Below are 21,740 nucleotides of genomic sequence, written 5' to 3'. Positions count from 1 at the left end.
TTATTTTGAAAGTTACCTCTCCCAAAATCTAAAAACCTTTCATGTTGTCTTTATGGCCACCACTTTTGGGAAAATTAAACTTAATAATTTTGCTTTATTTATTTATGATCTTTACCAGTTGTAAAATTTCCTTTGATTTCTCTTTAAAATTCAACAGCTAAAAATTCAACTCCTCACTCATCTCCTATTGCAACTTCCTATTCATGTTGTATTTACTGGTATCCCATCTTAGCTCACTCGTTTCCACTTCAAAATGCCTAACTCTTTGATGATTTAACCATTTCAATTCAACTGTCTTCAGTCTAATTAAATTAGTCACACGTACACATAACCTACACACAGCCCCCACAAGCCTGCTTCACAATATCCCACAGTAATATTGAAAAAAAATATTGGCCAGAATTTTCCCGTTGGCGATTTGGGGGCCGGGCCCGCTCGCCGATGGGAAAATGACATTGGGAGGAACCCCTGACATCAACCCGGTCCATTTAAATTTTTAGAAAGGCGGACGGACAGCGAAGTCAGCTGTCCGCCCGCTGACCTGTCAATGGCCAATTGAGGCCATTGACAGGATAATTAAGATCAATAAAGACCCTGCCCGTCCAACCTTAAGGCTGATGGGCAGGCCAGGGGCCCCAGTGGGCTTCTGATAAAGCATGAAACCTCATCCACTGGCGGGATGAGGTTTCATGTTCGTGTTTAAAAACTTTAATAAAGTTACAGTGCTTCTTATTAACATGTCCCATCTCATGTGACATTGTCACATGAGGGGGAAATGTTAATAATTTTTTAATTTTTCTATTTTTAGAGTTTTTTAACCTGTTACTAATCTCCCTGAGACAGCACTTACTCTCAGGGAGCAGTGAGCTCTTTCGTGCACATGCATGAAAGAGCGCACTTTGACAGTTGGGGATTCCCTCCCACCCCCGCACAAGAAGCGCATAGCGCTTCCCATTGGGCAGGTTGCTGGGGGGGGGGGCCTTAATTGGCCCGCCCACTCAAAATGGCGGCGGGGCCCGTTTCGACGGCGGGGGTCGGCTGCCCGCCTGCCACCGAGCCGGTGGGGCCCGCCCGCCAACTATGGGCAAAATTCCGCCCATTGTCTTTACACTAGACATTAGTGAACACATAATAAATAAATAAATAACACCCTCAGACCTAGACATTTCCTCCCCCCAACCTCCTTCACCACTCATCCGTACCTCCCCATTGCGACGTAAATGGAAGAATGCTGGAGTCCATGCTAAAGTCCCTGGAAGAATGCTGAAGCTCATGACGAAGTCCCTGGAAGTCTGAAGCCTCAGTGAAGTCGAAGTTGCTGCGTGGATACCTCTCACCTTCTGAAAGCTGCTTTGCGGAGGAGCCATGTGGATGAGGCTCCACCCACCATGCGATGCACATGTTCCAGGGTCCGGCAGCAGAAGGCCTCCATCATCTTTTTCTCCTCGGATGTCCGCAAGCTGAGCAAGGCCCTAAAGCTAAGTCCTGCCTTTTGCACGCCATGCTGGCGTAATGGAGAATCGGGTGTGAGGGGCAATTCTGGTCGGGCCTTCATTTGCACAACAAAAAATAAAAAATACCTGGAAAAACTCAGCAGGTCTGGCAGCACCGGCGGAGAAGAGTACAGTTGACGTTTCGAGTCCTCATGACCCTTCATTTGCACACTGGCCTCCAGTGGGATTCCCAATCCGCCATGGCAGGCAGCATTGGAAGATCGCGCTGTAGCATGAAACTGAATTTTGAGTCTCCTGCCGAATTCTCCCCTTCCCACCTCCCCGCTATTGATCCTGGTGGCAGGGGCATAGGAGAATTCCACTAATTAACTCTGTTTCTCTCTCCAAAGTTGCTGCCAGTCCTTCCAAGTATTTCCAGCATTTTCTGTTTTTATTTCAGATTTCCAGCATTTTCAGTACTTTGCTTTTGTATAAAATAGTAATCATTTATTCTGTAGACATAGAGCGCATATTGTCTGTGGACAATTCTGAGGAAAGGGGTAAGGTGATGATGGCAATGCAGCACCAGCTACTCACATTGCTGCCCAGGATTCACGAAGGTTGCACCAGTGGATTGATGTCAGAATCACACCCTTCCCAATTCCACTGACATAAAGAATCCCTTCAAACAAACTACCACCCCTTGCACATCCCCTCATTGATAGCTGTCAATTCATGTTTTCCTATTTATCATCAAGCATGTGAAAAGGTGATTTGCCACCCAACAAGTTCGGCAAGATTTTTCAATTTGTGCAAACTAATTCAAGTCATTCTACTAACGCACAGAAACTCCCCAGTATAGCATTCTCTCATGCACCCATATACATATCCCGGTGCAACCTCAACACTTTACTCTTCCTTTTTCTACTTCATGACAAACCCCTGTCACTTCAGCCATGTTACTAACAGGCTGCTTATATTCCTGCTCTGACTGCATTAAAGTACCACTGACAGACATGTTGCACTTGCTTCTGGGTTTCCCACATAGCAATGGGCAGATTTTAATGGGACAGGCATGTTGCATGGTGGGGAGGGGGGTGGTGGCATGGTGGGAGGGCAGGAAAATTGGGTGGGCGTACTCACATCCAATTCCCACCATTGGGAAAACTGTTCCTAAGTTAGTGGGAGGCTGGAAGGGCCTGACATGGGAACCCCACCCATTGTCAATTAGATGTAGTAATGAAGCACCTAAGGCCAATTATCCCTGAGTCCGCTTGGATTTAATGGTTGCTCAGGGATTTAATGGGCCTCACATGGGTCTCCCATGTCTCCTGAAAGCCACCCAGCAAACCCTGTCAGATTTGCCAGTGGTCTACCAGAGATGTCCCTTGTTGACAGGCACTGAATGCATTTGACTAAATGGACTCAGTGGGAATCATTTTCTACTTTCACAGCCTGGACAGTAATCTAATGGAGCAAAACGTACACCTATTGTAGAATTTGGCTGATTTTTCTTCCCAATGAAATCAATGGGATGAAAATTGGCCAGGTTCCACAATGAGCAGGTGATCTGTTTTACAAGATTACTGCCGAGTCAATGAAGGGAAAAATGACTCCCCATCTCTCTAGCACAGAAATGTCACTGTCAGTGTGGCATTGTGAATGGAAAACCCTAAAGAAATTTCATTAGAAAATAGTGTGCACAATAAATAATTGTATTTTTGACAGTCACTTTAGACAGGAGCATTGTACTATTTAATTCAAAATATTGTTTCATGATTGCTCAATAAATCTAGAGATTTCCAGTTAGTGGCTCTTTTGCAATCAGAAAATATTCACACAGTTCTGTACAGAATGTTAGAACTAATCTTGTAAAATAAAATGAACATACAGCTTATAATAGCAACAATATGGAATAAGCGTATTGCATTTCAGTGGACTGATGTCAATCATAAAACACTTCCCACCTACACTATTCGATTTCATAAATTATTTCTAATTTTTTTTGATTGAATACCATGTTTATATCCATCAACAAAATATGGAAGAGGAATAATGTGTTGATAATATTTTCCATTATAGCTATGTAAAATATTAACTAAGCTATTTTTGGCATATTATTTTTAAAATGCTGGTTAATAAACTGCAATCATATTCAAATGCATAATGTAAATGAATATCATTTGTGTCTGTCTTCTAACCATTTACATTGAGAAACTTCAATATAATAATTAAAATCACTTTAAAGTAAAACCATAATATTGAAAAAATATTTGGTGCTGCAACAGTATTAAAATAGTTGTATGAGGCTTTGTGTTAATGAGACTTGATTATTAACATTTTTGGGATGAATACACACACCTTTTTTTTTGTAGTTATTATTGTGCATAATAAAGCAAAAAGACAAGAAAAAGGAGACTATTTGTAAAGGAAGTGTTTATTGATAATAAATCACAGTCATTCTCAGTGACCTCCAGAGAGTTATTATTCTCAAGGCTTCTTCTACTTTACAGCTCCTCCTCTTGGTTTGCCATTTCAATCAAAGCCACAGGACTGCCAGTAGTGAAGAGTTAAAGCCATTAGTCATTATACCAGTAATAGAAAAACCTTCTCTTGGTTTGCTTATAACGCTGTCGGTGTCACTGAATCCACACAATGTGTCCAAAATTGGGGTGGCCATCTTGAAGTCACTCAATGCTTTTGTTTTATCTGGACAGAGGTTGTATCAAAAAAAAGTATTCATCTTTGAAATGGTAATGTTTAGTCCACAAGTATATATTAAATTTAGCTTTCTTTTTATTCATCTACCCTTTCTATAGAATGGCATATTAAAACATATGTACATAGTACAAGTCATATTAAAACAAACTAGACTTCATTTTAAGCACAGGCAAATTCAGTGTTTTTTTCTGTGGTGTCATTTCCTTTGGGAAACTACATTAAAAGCAATGAGCTAGAATTCATTCTGGCCATAGTTGCTTAACAGTATAAAAAAGAGCCCTCCTTATTTTTCAACAGAAAATGTTCAGAAAATAATTTGCAGTATTAAAATTTACTCAGGGAATGCAATAGATGAACGAAAATTAATCAAAAACAATTATGCAAAAAAAGTCCATAATAATACTTGTTGCCCCCTCTAATGTAGCTATTAGTGACAAGATATATACTTTGTGCCATTTATCTAAATAATACAAGAACTTTATACCACTTTTTAAAATTATTTCTAGATTGGTCATTGGGTAGCTCTTCCAATGTCAAGACCACAATTGACGATTAGTATCCAAGGTCTAATGCTGTAGGGGAGGGGAATGGGGCAGGGATTTTAGTCAAAAATTACATATGAGCAAAAGTAACTGCCCATTGAGTAAAGTATTTCTTTTATGGTGAACTAAACATTGTATCCACACATTACTAATTTTATTTTTGTGTTTTTTTTATAACAGCCATACATATGACAACCATCATGCCAAACTAATTCCATTGCTAACTTCTGAGTCATTCAAAATGTGGTATAATAAGTGGTACATTGTGACTACGCCATGTACTTGTATTCAGCAGGGGTATGAACCTATTATCAATTGTTAATGGGTGGCTGAGTAGCATTTAAAATTCTGATTGGCTAACCAATAGTTATTAGCTCCTGGCACAAATCAACTCATTAACATAAAAAGCACAGTGAAAAAAATAACATTATACAAAATAGTTCACAATTCCGGTCAACAGAAAAATGCAGAAGAGAAATATTTGCTGAAAACAAAAGTATGAAGGTTTAGGCTTGATCATTTTCATAGTGGCTATAATGTAGTAAGGATGTGCCATGATAGGACAGTTAATAGTTGAAAAAGAACTCAAAAGCTTTTTGGCTTTCAAAATACAATGCTTATTTCTTACTATACGCTATCTATAAAAAAGATTGTGTTTGTATTTTTATGCTGAATGTTCAAATTCCTCTTGTCCTGTCCTTCTTGTAGCTACTCCTACCAGGAGATCTTCTGTCAAAATCAATTTCTTTTAAATTGAGTAACGTAAAATTGTACTGTCACAAACATTTCTTAGTTCATTTGAAGTAAACTTAAAAAAGCCCAGTAGTGCAGAAATATGGCAGCCATCAAAGGGCTAAAACACAGTGACATTGTCTTGTGATTTAAAAAGCCCCCTTGCCTTTATTCCAGCGTGAAGTGTTCTCAGTAATACTGTATCACTGAACAGTCAGGCAGAACAAAGATGTCTTCTGAAAATTAATCCTTTGGCCAGTACAGTGGTGGTTCAGGGATGCTAGTACCTTTAAGGCACATTTAGGCATCTCAATTTAAAGTATTCAGAGTATAAATAACCATGGTTTCTTATTTTGGGCAATTTCCTGTCATTATGCTTTTTTTTGCTTTCTAGCCCATGAGTTAAGTATCAGTCCTTCATTGTGGCCAGAAGTAAATGAAAATACAAAATGCAGTATTTAGTAGCTTGCATTGGGTGTTTTATATCTGTAGATATCTAAGCATTTTAATGTGTTTTTCTCTATGGCTCATTGTAGTAATATAATCAATGAAAACTTGTGTGTGAAGGGAATGGTGAACAATATTAATGGCTAACAATATTTGTTCTGTGCATTCATCTTAAATTTTTACAATGTTACTCAATAGGTTAGACAATTCTTTCTGAAGGTGCTGTTGTGCTGTAAGAGAAGGACAAGAACACCAATGCCATTTAAATGAAGTGACAGAATCATGAAGCTTCTCTCACATCAAGTGTATTATGCATTCTTAGAGTTACAGATATACCAGAATGATCAGTGTGCGTGCTCACTTTTTCCAGCCACACAAGTACCAACCTCAGTTCTGGAAGCAGACTCATACCAGTCACATCAATGACCAAACTTCATTCACTTTAAGTTGATTTCAGCTGTTGTAATGGAGCTCACACAACATGAAAGTATAGACAGGCCCTCTTACATAGAGGGTGTGAGAGGAACCTGTTACACTACAAACTTGGTATTGCCTTTACTCTGCATCTAGGGTGTACTGGTACCAAGTTGCTAGTTTAACAAGTGTTAAACACATTTTCATTAGTTTTACATTAATTTTAGTGCTCAAAAGTAATAGACGTGTTTAGAAGAATTAATCATGCAGGATAATGTAATCAAAAGAAGCATTTCACCCTTAGGCCAAACACAAGTTGAATTATTATTCTGCCAGAGAATTTATAGCCAAATGTTTGTTCCAACTTACTTATGTGCCTCTGATATAGTGACTCTGTTGGCAGACAGGTTGGCAGCTGTCCTGCAGCAATACATTTTCAGTTAATGTTCCTTTGATGCCGTTTTACATTTTGAATGTCTGATTAGTAAAATAGAAAAACTGTTTTGTTTTGAAAGGTCTATAGTACTGAACAGTGCAGAGAGCCCTAATTGGACAAGGAAAAGATACTGAACATACCTTTGTTTGTATTTTACAATGAATCAGGGACTCTTTAATTCAGAACGCAAAGTGTTGCTTTTCATGTTACCATGTAGACATTACGACTGGGAAAAAAGGAGAAAGGATCCGTGTCCCTCAAGTCATGCTTAAAAAGGTGCAATAAAACAATGTGCATTCTCAGTCACAACTGTGGATTGCTGAACCCACTAATTAATATGTTTTCTAGCTTTGGTATTAAATAACAATTAAAAGGTTCTTAGAAATGTATTATATTCTGGGCATAAGAATCTATGCAAGTCTCCTATTTTTTTGATTTTGTCCACTGAAATGCGTCGTATCTCTAATCATAAATAAATAATCTTTTCTTCTGGTTTCTTTTTCTCTCTCCCATGCCAAGATCAATATCTTTAAACATCTTACTTATTTTATTACTGCTTTTGGTTTTCTGGGACTGATTGAAAGTTGCTCAGAGGAAATCTTTGGTTTTGCTTAAGTGTCCATGACATTTAATCATGACTTTCCTTGCAGTTTAATTCCAGCCAGTCAATCAGTTAATCCACTTCAATTGATTCTGTGCTCTCTGTTATTGGCTTGCACTCATTGGGCATCCGCTGGTGTCGACTCAGCTGCGTGGCCTGTGTGAAGCTCCGATCGCACTTCTCGCACCTGTGGAGGCAAAGATAAAATTGAGACAGGGAGCTGCATGTAAAGGGTGACGGGCATATTCTCATCCCAACTAATCTGAACAGACACTTAAAAGTGGTTACAGATTTTACAAGGCTCCCAGGGTCTAATTGGTGGCTACTCCCCAGCCTTGATGCAAGTGACGGGACAAGGTCTGCTTGATTCAGAACAGAGGAATCTGTCAATAGGCAGGGAGGAAGGTGATTTCTCAAGAGATGCCTGTCCTGTTATGGTCCTGATCACTGTCAGTTCAAATAGATAAAGAACAAAAAGAGATTTTCAGGAGCATGCCATCAAAGGAGCAGGCCTGTCGGATGCTCAAGAGTCCTAGGAGAAATTGATGACAGACTAAATCTCACCTTTCAGTAATTCAAAATCACATGGAAGGAGCTGTAAATGGCACATCAGACTCAGGAAAATAGTCTCAATGCTGAAATATAGAATGATGCTTCAGATATCAGAAGCACAGTTACCTTTTCAGCAGCATTCAAGAATCCTTCATTGCTGAAAAATGCAATTTAATCTCAGGTTTTCAGACCATTCTATCTTTGGCTGTAAATTGGCAATAAAATTCCTTTTCTTTAAAGATTGTCCTTTCTAAAGAGCTTCTATGTGTTCGAATGGCAACTGTATAACCATACAAATATTTAATAAATATCTAATTCTTATGTTCTGTCATTGTAAAAGCAGATAAAAGGCAGCAAATGTTAGAATTAGCCAGGGTTTACTGATATCTTAAAAAGGTGTACCTAATTGCCTTAGAGCACAGGTTAAAAGGTTTGTGCTCAAAATAAGAAAACAAAATATTAGTCAGTCTTGTGTGTGTGTACAAAAATTCCTTGATGCATCTTATGTCAACTGAAATCAATGGAGTTACTTTACACTTGGGGCAATTTCTTCCCTTACAAAGGAAATTTAAGGAAAATTTTATACAAAATAAAAATAGTTCATGCTGGTGTCGATATAGAATTTGGATTGTACAGGGTCGGAATCTCATTGGGGAAATGGACTAATAAACCAACAACATTCAACACAGGGAAAGGGTATTTAAAACACCAGTTCTCCACAATCTTGATTTTTTTAACAAACGGCCACAAGTCCCAACAAGTCTTTTAAATATTTCTCAACCACGTCATTCAACCTCGTCAATATATATATCGATGCCTTCTCCAGTCAGAAATAAATCTTTTTGCCTTTTAAGCCAATACACACTGTCAGCTTCAGTAGTTTCTCTGGTAACAAATGGCATAGTCTTAGTAAGCTTAATGTAAAAATATTTCTATTTGAATTCCCCCCTTACTTCTAATATTATGGAAACCAGAATCAGGGGTTATAAATATAATATAGTTACTAATAAATTCAACAGGGAATTCAGGAGAAACTTCTTTACCCAAAAAATAGTTGGAATGTGAAGTGTGTCACCACAAAGAATAGAACAGCTGACTGGCATAGATATATTTAAGGGGGAACTAAATAAACAGAAAGCAATAGAAAAATATGCTGATGGGGTTAGATGAAGGGTGGAGGTGGCTCATGTGGAGCATAAACATTGGCACAGATCTGTTAGATTGAATTACCTTTTTCTGTGCTGTAAACGCGATGTAATACTATTGTAGCTGGTGGAAAAAACACCGATTTTTACACCCGCTACCGCACTTAGTGCAATTCAGGGAAAATCCCACCCTTTGTAATACTGTGCAATACGCAATTTGTTAATTTTTAAATTTGTAAGAGAAAGAAGGCCTCAATTGCACGTCAATAGCAGTGCGGGTATTGCTCATGTTTTAATAACAACAGGTCCTTTTATTGGTAGTTTTATGACAGGAAAACAGCTTAAAAACTGAATGTCCTGCTTTCTCTACCCTCTGAAATAAACCAAATATTGTGGCAACAGATTATTAATGATGGCAAATTCAGTGCTGAGTTTCCTGTTTTATGAACCCTTCATCATAGCAATCAATGCATGGAACATCTTAAGAATTAGCTTCAATTGTATACAAAAAAATGTAAAAGAAGTCTACCTTCTAAAACTGAGATTTTAAAAGGCTGATTTACCTGATCTGTGCTGCTAGGAATTAACCATTTTCATTGGGTGTCAAGAGCAGGAAAGAGGATGGAGACCTGGTTCACTGGGCCTTCCCCCTTTTCTTTTTACAAAGCCCCTGGATTTCTGGGGCTTCGATTTCTGGGGCACTGAGCTTGGCCAGGGTTAGGTAGGCCTATTAGAGTAATTTAAATGAGGCAGGAGGGGATGTTCAACAGCATCATTTTCCTGGTTGGATGTCAGTTGACAACAACAAGAAAATGTGGTGCTGTGACCTCCCCAAAACCTGGCTGGTGAGCATTTTCCAGGGTCCAGGTCCGTTTTGGGGTGGTGGTAGGCTGAAGGTGGTCAAGTCGGTTCTCAGGTGAATTCATGATCTTTTGGTTGCTGATGGAGTGACCTGCATTTGTACCTGACCTCACTGCCCCTTCAACTGGCACCAGTACCTCCTAGGGTTCATCCTGGACTAATAAAATAATGCAGAACTAGGAATTCTGTGCATCTAGACAGATTCAGTGCACCTTGCAGTGCAGGGTGGGATGGGTCAGTGGATGGATTCCTCTTGCTTTTGAAGCTAGGTTCATCTGTACAGATTTAAATCTATGTATAAATTTTACTTCGGAGCTTATAAAAGAAATGGTATTTTGGAATGAAATCTATGACTGCAAATTTGTGCTCAGTTGAAGGTTGACAGCCAAAATATTGGCCTATTCAAAATTCGGATGAAACCTGCTATATATTTCTGGCATTTTGTGTTTTTTTTGATAGACTACAAACCTATTTAAATATATATATTTCTTTTTCAGCAAGCTACTTGAGAAGTGTACTTATAAATCAAAATGACTGAGTTTCTCTCCAAACACTTTATTGTACAGCGAAAATGGTGACCAGCCGCTTATACGCAAAAAACGCTGCTTCCAAAAAAAATGTCATCAAAGTGATGTAAGAGAAAGGCAAAATAACATCACATAGATCGAGTGATACAGCCTCTCTGTGGAATTGTTAAGAAGAGATTCATTTTCATGGCAACAACTGCAGGAAACGCTTCATGGAATTTACTGTAAGTACACCAAAAGATCAGTCAGAACTGGAAAGACCTCCACTCTCTGTGCAGTTCATGGAACTATATGTACTTCAGACTAATAGGGTAGAGCCTTGTAACTTGAGCTATAAATTCCTCTGCATTATCCAAATGGTTTTTAAGAGGCAACATCAGATTGATTGGAAAGATGTAAGATTCAACAGAATAATGAGAACAGGAGAAAGTTTTGTTGAATATGTAGAGGATGCAGTAATAGGCTTATAAACTTTGCAAAAACATTCAACTCACTTTCTGATGTCTATCGATCTTAAAAGGGAACTTCTTGTCCAGAAGAAGAATTGTAGATATCACGTACTGCTTATAGACTAGTAAAGTCACAGAATTACGCAACACCAAGAAAGACTATTATATCAAGTTTTGGATACTCTACTTAAAGAAGCATGTCAAAGTTATGGAGAAGGCTGTGGCCCATTGTGCCTATGCTTGCACTCTTGAGTTGTCCATTTAATCATATTGCTCTCCCCTAACCCTATTCGAAGGCACGGATTAGAAGCAGGAGTAAGCCATTCAGTCCCTCAAGCCTTCTCCACCATTCAATAAGATCATGGCTGATCTGATTGTGGCCTCAACTCCACATTCCACCTACTCCCCAGTAACCTTTGACTCCCTGTTAGTCAAGAATCTATCTACCTCTGTCTTAAAAATATTCAATGACTCTGTCTCCACCGCTTTCTGGGGAAGAGATTCCAATGATTCACAATCCTCTAAGAGAAAAAATTTCTTCTCATCTCCGTCTTAAATGGGAAACCCCTTATTTTTAAACTGTGTCCCCTTGTTCTAGTCTCTCCCACAAGGGGGAACATCCTTTAAACCTCCTATATACCTTTTTTAACTTTCAAACATATTTTGCATCTCCTTTTAAAGGCATTATTGGTCTGCTTCCAATAATGTTTCTAGTAGAACTTTCCATGTTCTAACAACTCTAGGGAAGAAATTTATTTGTATACCATTACCAATTACCTCAATGAGGTATTACTGTGGGACACTACCTGTACGGCCCACACAGCATCCTTCAATGACATTACTGCAGCCCACAGTGCTGTCTGTTAGCAGGGAATCAAGGTAAGTCTGCAAAGCAGTGCTAGAAATGGTGCTATATGAACCAATTTCCCTTCCTCTGACATACGCTCCTGAACCTTCATTTTTGCTTTCAACTCACTAACCAGTGAAAATGAACTTTCCCTATTTACCCAATCAATTGTCTTTCTTAACCTTCCTGTTTCTAATGAAAAAAATCCCCTTTTCTCTGGTCATTCCTCAGGACTAAAGCCGCTCATATACCTGATATCACCTTAATAATTCTCTTCTGTACTTTCTCCATAACTTTGAAATGCTTCCTTAAATAGAGTGTCCAAAATTTGATAAATTATTGGTATAAAATGGAGAATTGGGTGCTGCAGTGGGTTACTCACTGCCCCTTTATCTCTAGGACATGGATTCAAATTAAAGCCCAGATTGGGAGGAAGAAAGGACCCTCTAGCTGCTGGCTGTTGAGGTCTAATGTGAAATGTGCGTGGGTGGCATTACTCCAGTACCTAATGGACCTATTTGGACACAAATTAATAATCTCAGAGGGAGTGGTGTGTGAAGGTTGGGGCTGAGGCTGGTTGCTGGGGCAGAGTACAGATAGATGTGCATTATATTTTATCATGTTTTTAATATAACCTGAAATTGTTTGATGCTGATGTTGGCTGCCTGAAATTGAAAGATTTCCATTGTCTGGTACTAACACTCATCATGTGCATGAAGTAAATGAATTGGGAAAAAAGTGAAGGACATTCAAATAAAAGTGTAATAAATCAATTTTTGAAAAAGTGGAGGGAGGAAGGGAGGGTAAAATATCACAGAAGTGGTGCTCCATGGTTTGACCACTTGCTCACTGATGTATTGGCCAGAATTTTATTCTCACTGAGCAGTCCTCACGATGGACCTGAAAGCCAGGGGCATCCCAGACTTGGCCATATGCAGGTCCATGGTCACATTTTACAGGGGTCAGGTAACTAATTGGTTGACATTGGGGTTGTCGTACCTTTAAAGAACAGCTGCCCACCTCCAGGAGCTGCTGATCATTTGGAGGGCTGGCAGCTCAGCAGCACCATCGGGTGCAGTGGCCACTGCTGGGTCTACACCTGGAACAGGAGAACACTATGGAAGAATGCTGCCCTGCCAATCAGGTAATTGGGGACTGGGGGCAGTTGGGCTAGTCAGGCAGGCCCATACAAAGAAGAATGGGTTGCTGAGGTTAGGTGATGCCTTTGCTGCAGGGCAGCCATTGCTGCCAGGGGGCTCCTTCATGGGCCAAAGATTGCCTGAATATGAAGCCACCCCTCCAAGCCCACTGTGAGGCCACAGCTAGGCTTCCAGGTGATGGAGGGCCCAACCACTGCTGGTAAAGTGCCAGTGGCAGTGGAAGAGGCCCTTAATTGCCCACTTAAGTGGCTCAATTGGCCTCTAGGCAGAAAGGTCACCCTCCACCTTCCCCGTTGCTAGCAAAATGGCATGGCAGTGTGAAGACGATGGGCATTTCACCACCCCCTCACCTTCCCTTGTCATTTAATGCTCCACCTCTCCAACTCCTTGCTTCCCAGCTCACCCCCATTGTTTCTTGTATGACACTAATACTTGATTGAGAACTGATCCGAGCTGGCAAAATCTTCAATATTTGCACGTGTTGTGTTTGTCAAATCTGATGCTTTAATAGCCTATGTTAAACACTCATTTCTGCTTGCTGAAAAGAGCAGCTTTAAATGGTAAGCTCCTGCTTCCTATGAGCCAAAACTTGACATTATAAGGATTATTTTAACTTTGGGTAATGCTATAAAATGAGTGATTATGAACTTAACCGCTCGTTGTACACATGGACTGAACTTCCTTTCCACTGACTTCAATGGAAAGGATAATCAGGTGAGGTGTATATTGGACGGTTAATTGGATATTATCCAATTCACACCATCACCCAAAATTAGTTACATCCTATGCATGATGTCTCTAGGAGAATGTAACACAGGACAAACAATCTATTCTTATACTGTTGGGTTGCCAGCCTTGTCTCTCTAACCCTATAACTCCACAATCAACAATGCTGATGGGATTGGACTACCTTACAGAATTGCATTCTTATAAATTTCAGACTGAAACTTTTACGTTTATAGATAAATAGGGTATAGAACAACCATCCCACAGTGCTGGTAATTTTTGTTGAAAGTGAGTATTTGTTATTGGCTGCATTTAGAATAAAAGATAGAACATCAGCAAGAAGAATATTGGGCCACAAAATTGGGTTCCATAGCCTCTGGGCCTGCAACATGATCAACAAATGGAGCAGAGGCTACAGAGGGGGGAAACTCCGTGAAGAGAGAGGGTGGGGGAGGGTGCTCCACAGAAGGATTACCCACCATGGGTTTTTTGATATCACTTCTCATATTTCCATCTGAGCCAGGAGCAATACATGAGGTGACTCCGCTTCACTAAGGAGGTGGTTACAGAACTGTGCCCCTCCTTGAACACGACATGGGGACTCGCACAAGGGTGATAACAGCACTGCCAGTGCCCCCAAAGCTCACAGTGGCGTTACACTTCTATGCAACTGCATCTTTCCAGGTGTGAGCAGGTGACATATCCAACATCTCCCAGTACACTGTCCATCGAAGCACCCAGGAACTGATGATTGCCTTATATGCCATAACGGGGAAGAAGTAGGGTGAGTGGGCACATGGATTTGCCAGGATAGTGGGATTCCTGATTGTGCAGAGTGGCATTGTCTGTACACATTTGCATCTGCAAGGGCCCCATATCAATGAGGAGTGGTACAGGATCCACAATGGCTACTATTCCATCAATTTGCAGTTGGTGTGTGACCATGTACAGTACATCATGGCTGTGAATGCTCCCTATTCTGACAGCAGCCATGACGCCTTCATTCTGAGGCAATTTGCAATTCCCACCACCTTTGCAACCCCAAGAACAATCAGAGGGTAGCTGCATGGGAAAAGCAGCTACCCCCATAAGCATATCTGATGCCTCCTTCCACCACACCTCACCCTGCACTCCCACTGTCTGCCACCTGACCTCATGAGGACAGTGAGTATATAATGAGAGCGCTGAAACTACCAGGAACATTGCAGAACAGACCATCAGTGCTCTGAAGCAAAGTTTCCAATGCCTGGGAGTGTCTTGGGGAAACCCTTCATTACAGGCTGGAGCACATCTCCAAGTTTGTGGTGGTCTCTTGCATCCTCCACAACATTGTCATCTTGAAGGTGCAACATTGCCACCAGGAATCCAAAGACCACCTTGGGAAGAGGAGCAGGAAGAGGTCACAGGGAGGAAGTATCCAAACTCCTTTGCTCTGGACCTACTGTCCAACAGCACCTGCTCATACTCCATTTCCCATGGCATACCTTCCCTTTCTCAACATGGCTCTACAATTGCTCACTTCACCATCCATTTAGGGCACCTCATTATAGAGCCCTCTTGGCTAAGATCCTACAATAAGAGCCACATAGGAGGATGAATGTTGTCATCCTGAGAGAGGACAGCAGGTTTATGCCACACTATTTATTTAGCATGTGCATAGCCTTGTCAGATGCTAGATGGAGTTCTTTCCATCCCACCTACAAGTTTCTTGGGCACTCCTCATCAATGTGAGTCATTGTTTGGACTGCACCACAGCTGCAGCCTGGATGGTCTTGACAACCCCACTGATGTTGGGTGGCTGTACAAAGGCTTTGGCCTGTCTGGAAATGGTTTAAATAGTCCACTGTCACCATGGGAGATCAAAGCTGGGGTCTGCAATGAGAGAATGGGTGTCACCGGTGTTTTCTCCTGCCAATCTTCCTGCCATAGATCATCAGCTCTTACTCCTTAGCATGGTGGGTTTAACCTTAAGGGGTGGCAAGAGGGAAAACATACTCCTGGTGGTTGAGGAGGTCATTAAGGGCAGGCATGGATTGAAGCACACCTTCACCAGTAGCTTTCCTGTTGCACTTTCCCTCCTGATGTGGACGGGGTGCTGGGGTGGGGAGGGGTGCGGGGGGGTGGGGAGCATTGGTGCTCAGACTGGTAGCCAGGGGAGGTGAGCTGGTCAGAGATCACCTGTGATGATGCGCATTGTTGAGTTGAGTTGCACATCGATAAGTTTGTCTGGGCAGATTGTATCATACCGGTGTGCAGTATTCCGCAGTTGAGTGGCAAGAGCAGAGGTCCTTAGGGTCATGGCCTGTGATCGCCATGAGATATCAGCCAGTTTACTGAGGATGTTGTTGCGGGTTTTAATTTTTTTCTGCATTCTTGATGAGGTTCTGTCTGTACGTGAGGGTTCTGTCAATGGTGAAGCCTAGATAAACAGGGTGGGGATAATGCTTTGGTCTCTGGCCATCCAGAGTGATGTTGAGTTCTCTCTTAGTGCTGGCATTGTGAAGGTGGGAGCTGCTAAGGACTTTTACTGGTGCTCAGTTGTGGGCACCATGTCTTACAGTAGTCGGCTGGCTTCGCAATATCATAGTTTAATGCATCTTTCAGCTCGGGGGACAGTGCCAATGGATCAGCATTCTTGTCATGCCACCTGTCAGTACCCGGCCTGCACTAGGGAAGCCAATGATCCTCCTAGCAAACCCAATTCAACAAGTCCCAGTGAAGATTCCCAGTATCACGGAATCAAAACTGACAGCAAAATGAAATCCTGAGCCCCACTGAGCCAGTGCCACTCCCCCTGCGCAGCACCTCAGCAAATCTAGTAATCTGCTCGATAATAGATTGCTGGACTGCCATGAGATGCTGCAAGCCCCTGAATACTGAAGTCGGTTCCCACGATGGCAGCAGTCTGAGCCTGTATGTAGGCAAGCATGGACCTCATGACCTCAGTTTGAGCTTCCACTACAGTACTCAGACATTGGAAGGCTTCTACCTGTGCTGCAGTGGAAGCTAATACAGTGACCATCACACACTGCATCATAGCTGCGTCTGTGACTGCTGTCATAAAGATTACTTCTTAGAATAACATGTTCTGAAACTGACCAGGGCAAAGGCTATTTTAAACCTGGAAACGAGTAATAAGGTGGGCTTAATTGGCTAGGTGGCTAGTATGTAGATCAAGTTAGTGCCAACAGCTGGAATTCGATCCCTCTTCTGGCTGAAGTAGTTTCAGACCCTGCCTCCTCACCCTACCTATAATAAAAATCATGGCACTTTGCTATGGTTCGGTGAATAATTGCCAAGGGCCTGTCTTCAGGCAGGGAACTCAAGAAGAGGAAGAAGATTGTGCAATGAACAGGATTAATTAATGACCTCATAATAAAGGATCATTTTGGTAAAAGTGATCACAACATGATAGAATTTCACAATCAGTTTGGAGGTGAGATTTTTAGGTCTAAAACTAGTGTATTAAATTAAATAAAGGCAACTACAAAGGTATGTAGACAAGTTGGCTAAACTGGACTGGAAAAATAGATTAAAAGGTAATATGGTAGAGGAGCAGTGACAGACATTTAAGGAAATATTTCATAACTCTCAACAAAGATATATTCTACTGAGAAAGAAAAACTCTGCAAGAAAGATCCATGTTCCATTGCTAACCAAGGAAGCTAAGCTTGGTATCATATTGAAAAAGAAAGTACAATGCTGTAAAGATTAGTGGTAGTCCAGAAGATTGGGAGAAGTTTCAAAATTAGCAAATGATGGCTAAAAAAAAGGGAGAAATTGGAGCATGAGAGAAAACTAGCAAGAAATAAGACTACTAAGCTAGCAGAAAAGCTAGCAAAAAACAACCAGTAAAAGCTTCTACGGAAGGAATTTTTCAGATAGCAGTTTTCTTACCTGCCACCCAAAGAGTCAGCAGGGAATGCAACACTACCAATACCGACTCCCATGTAGCTATTTAATGTTCACTGGGGCGTTAATTGGCTAAAGGAAAGCCCCACCCCCATCTGGAGAGGAAGTCCTGCCTTAGAGAGCTTCTGGCCAGTTGGATGGCTGGCAGCTCTGTAGTCCAAGCAGCGCCAGGTTTGAGCGGTGGCTACAGTCAGTCCCCGAAGAAGAGGAGCTAATGGAGGCCGGACTGAAGGTAAGTTCAGGTGATCAGTGGTGCCTGGCTGGCAGTTCCCGGTGAGGGCAGTTGAGGGGGGGGGAGGTTTGAGAGGTTGGGGTGAGGGGTGGAAGTGGGGTATGACCTTGTGGGTGGTGCCTTCAAAGGGTCCAGGGGAGGTGCCACCCCTTGCCTGACATCAGCCCGCACAGCACTTGGCCTGGATCTCCCCCTGTCATGGGTTAAATAGCCATTGGGGCGAGGTGAGGCACTTAAGTGGCCATTAATTGGTCACTTATGGGCTTCCAACAGCCCAAGGGCGCATGGGCTGCCCGACACCTCCATCTCTCGCTGTTAAATGGGAGGCAGATCGGGAGTGGGTGGATAGGCGGCAGGCAGGCCATGTGCTGCATTCTTTGAGCCGCTCTGCCTTCAAATCCACCAGTAGGGGATGGTAAAATACTATCCTATAAAAAGGAAAAATGTAGCTAAAGTAAATGTTGGTATCTTAGAAGGTGAGACTGTGGAATTAATAATGCAAAACAAGGAAATGGCAGAAACTTTGAACAACTATTTTGTATCTGTAGAAGACACAAAAAGCATTTCAAGAATAGTAGGAAAGCAGGGGACAAAAGGGATGGAAGAACTTAAAAAAAAATCACAATCACTAGAGAAAAAGTACTAGGAAAACTATTGAGACTAAAGGGCTGGACCTGATGGCCTTCATCCTAAGATTTTAATAGAAGTGGCTGCAGAGCTAGTAGGTGCATTGGTTCCAAAATTCCCTTGATTCCGGAAAAGTCCCAGCGAATTGGAAAACCGCAAATGTAACACAACTATTCAAGAAAGAAGGGAGACAAAAATCAGGAAATTATAAGCCAGTTAATCTAAAATCTGTCATTGGGAAAATGCTGGAATCCATTATTAAAGAGGTCATCAGACATTTTAGAAAAGCATAATATAATCAGGCAGAGTCAATATGGTTTTGTGAAAGGGAAACCATGTCTGACAAATTTATTATTGTTCTTTAAGAATAAAACAAGTCGGGTGGATAAAGGGATTCCAGTAGATGTAGTATATTTGTGTTTCCAAAAGCAATTTGATAAGGTGCCACATAAAAGGTTCTGCAGGAGATGAGGACTTGTGCCTTGGGGATGATACATTAGAATGGATAGAGGACTGGCTAGCTAACAGGAAACAGAGAATCAGAATAAATTGATCATTTTCAGGTTGGGAAAATGTAACCAGTGAGGTGCTGCAGGAATCAGTGCTGGTCCCTCAACTATTTACAATCTATATGAATGACGTTGATGAAGGGATTGACTACTGTAGCCAAATTTGCTGAAGATACAAAGATAGGAAGGAAAGCAAGTTGTGAGGAGCATACAAAATGTCTGCAAAGGGATATAGATAGGTTAACTGAGTAGGCAAAAAATTGGCAGATGGAGTATAATGTGGGAAAATGTGAGGCTGTCCACTTTGGCAGGAAAACAGAAAAGCAGAATATTATCTAAATAGAGAGAGACTACAGCATTTTGCAGTACAGAGGGATCTGGGTGTCCTTGTACATGAATCACAAAATGTCAGTATGTAGGTACAGCAAGTAATTAGGAATTCTAATAGAATGTTGTCCTTTATTGCAAGGAGGATGGAGAATAAAAATAGGGAAGCCTTGCTACAGCTGTACAGGGCACCGGTGAGACCACACCCGGAGTACTGTGTCGTTTTGGTTGCCTTACTTAAGGAGAGGTATCGGCTGGGATTTTCAGACGCCGCCCATGGCCGGGATTTTCTGGTGCCACCAAAAGTCATTGGACTTCTGACTAGCTCTCCAAATTTTTCATTCCCGTCTGTGATGGGTCCTGCCATGGGACTGGAAAATCCCAGCCATACTTGCGTTGGAAGCAGCTCAGAGAAGGTTCACTATGCTGATTCTTGGATGAAAGGGTTGTCTTATGAGGAAAGGTTGAGCAGGTTGGACCTATACTAATTGGATTTAAGAAAGATTATAGGTGATCTTATTGAAATATATAAGATTCTAAGGAGGCTTGACAGGGTAGATGCTGAGAGGATCTAGATTGCTCCTTGTGGGAGAATCTAGAATTCAGGGGCACAGTTTAAAAATAAGGGGTCTTCCATTTAACACATTTGAGGAGGAATTTCCCCTCTCAGAGGGTTGTTGGTCTTTGAAATTCTCTTCCTCAGAGAGCAGTGGAGGCTGGGTCATTGAATATATTCAAGGCTGAGTTAGACAGATTTTTGATATACAAGGAAGTCAAGGGTTATGGGGGTCAGGTAGGAAAGTGGAGTTAAGGCCATAATTGGATCAGCGATGATCTTATTTAATAGTGGAGTAGGCTTCATGGACTGAATGGCTTAACCCTGCTCCTATTTCATATGATTTTAAAACCCAGCATCAAGAAGGGGGTTGCTGAAAGCCACCACCCTGACTTTGCCTCTTCTCCCCTCCATCTCCTTGTCCGGCAACCTCCATTCCATGATCCCTATCCCGGCCTTACTCACCTTTGGCCTAGGGGCCCCTCAGCAACCTTGGGCCTCTGTTGGTGCATTCCTGGTAGCTGCCATGGCTCCCCCTGGTGCTGCCTGCAATGATGAGCTGCCAGCCTCTGGTTAGCCGGCAGCTCTCAGTGGTTGGGCTTCTGTTGCCGGGGCCTTGAATTCAATGGAAGGCCCAACAATGGAAAGCCTGATGGTGGCCCCTTAAGTGCCTAATATTGTTAGGCCTCTGCAATGGAACTGACTGGGCTTCCCTGCTAGATCCCCAACAGGACCCACAATGGGCAGTTCCAGTCTAGCCTCCTGTGGCACTGCTGGTAGGTCTTTGGGGACAGACTCCAAGGGTCGAACTCCCTGGACATCTGCTCCCATTCCCTTCAGAGGGTGGTCCTTGACAGCCTCCCCTGGCAGCCCGTGGAAACATGGGGTTGAATTTTCTCCCTGATGGTCAAGATCTGCTGCCAGGGCTGAAACACAAGCCAACTCTGTTCTGATGGGCAGCAGGTCCCCGAGGCAGCATTTTGCCAGCGGTGCTTAATTAAGAGGTTACTGCCAGGGCCAGCGTCTAATTGAGGGGCAGCAGCTTGGCAGCTTCAGCAGTGCCACCATTGAGGCTGCAGCTCCAGGGAGAGGGCCCCTGAATAGCAGGGGGCTCTGTTTGGCTGGAGGAATGGGGGAAGCCGGGGCCAGGCAGGCAGGCCTCAGCGATTCGGGGCGGGTGGGTGGGGAGGGGTTGGGGTGGGGATTGTAATGTACCAGTGACGTTGCTGCTGCAGGGAGCCTCTGTGGGTCAGGAATTGCCCATCAAAGAGGCCCTCTGGAACCTGCTGGGAGGCCACCAGGGTTTATCTGGCAGTCCCCCAATACAGTGATGGGCCCTCCTGACATGGGAAAAATGCCCGCGGGTGGGGAAAATGACCCTTAATTGGCCACATAAGTGGCTGACAGGCCACCCAGTGGAAGCTGAGCCATTATGGTTCCTGGTGCCAGAAAAATCCCAGGGCAGCAGAAAGATGTTGGACTCGCCTCCCAATGCCTAGCCTCCCTCACCTCCACCACCTTCTTGCCAGTCCTCCTGCCTCCCTGCCCATACCATTTGGCCCATGGTATCTTTCATCCCATCAACCTCCATGACTAAGGCCTCCAGCACCACATTCATGAATTGCAGAACCCACTCTCTGCCTCGGTGCTTCATTTCCCTTCTCTTCAATTGCAGTACTGGCAGTCAGCAGCCGTCGCCTTACATTCAATACAATTTACCTTTAGGAGAGCCAGACTGCCTTTAAGAGCTGGAGGAACATATGCTAGCCATGCATGCTGTTATGCCACCTGCTGAAGTTGCAACCAGGCAGAAGTGCAAGTTGCACTGGGCTGCATGCTGAAATGGTTCAAATGAGGCAGCATGAAGTTTGCCTACTGCCTGTCTCAACGGGAACAGGTGTGGGAAGATTGCGAATTGTGACCCCTTGTGCCCGAAACAGGTGTGAACGAATTTTTAGTCATCAAATTAAGAATAGGCTGCCAA

At 42.4% G+C, this 21,740-nt stretch overlaps 1 protein-coding gene across 1 annotated transcript in view; it reads right to left on the bottom strand.

Moving 5' to 3' along the window:
* Nucleotides 1–3,722: 3,722 nt before the first annotated feature.
* Nucleotides 3,723–21,740, bottom strand: part of prdm6 (PR domain containing 6) — a 303,646-nt gene continuing 285,628 nt past the window's right edge. The window contains exon 8 of the mRNA XM_078566831.1: nt 3,723–7,513. Within this exon, the coding sequence (XP_078422957.1) occupies nt 7,399–7,513 (115 nt within the window). The 3' untranslated portion in view covers nt 3,723–7,398. The remainder of the gene's footprint in view (nt 7,514–21,740) is intronic.

The sequence above is a fragment of the Cetorhinus maximus genome, chromosome 2 (assembly GCF_964194155.1).
Source record: "Cetorhinus maximus chromosome 2, sCetMax3.hap1.1, whole genome shotgun sequence".
Taxonomy (NCBI): Eukaryota; Metazoa; Chordata; class Chondrichthyes; order Lamniformes; family Cetorhinidae; genus Cetorhinus; species Cetorhinus maximus.
Note: the sequence above shows the minus strand (reverse complement) of the source record. Positions and strands in the feature narration are given on the sequence as shown.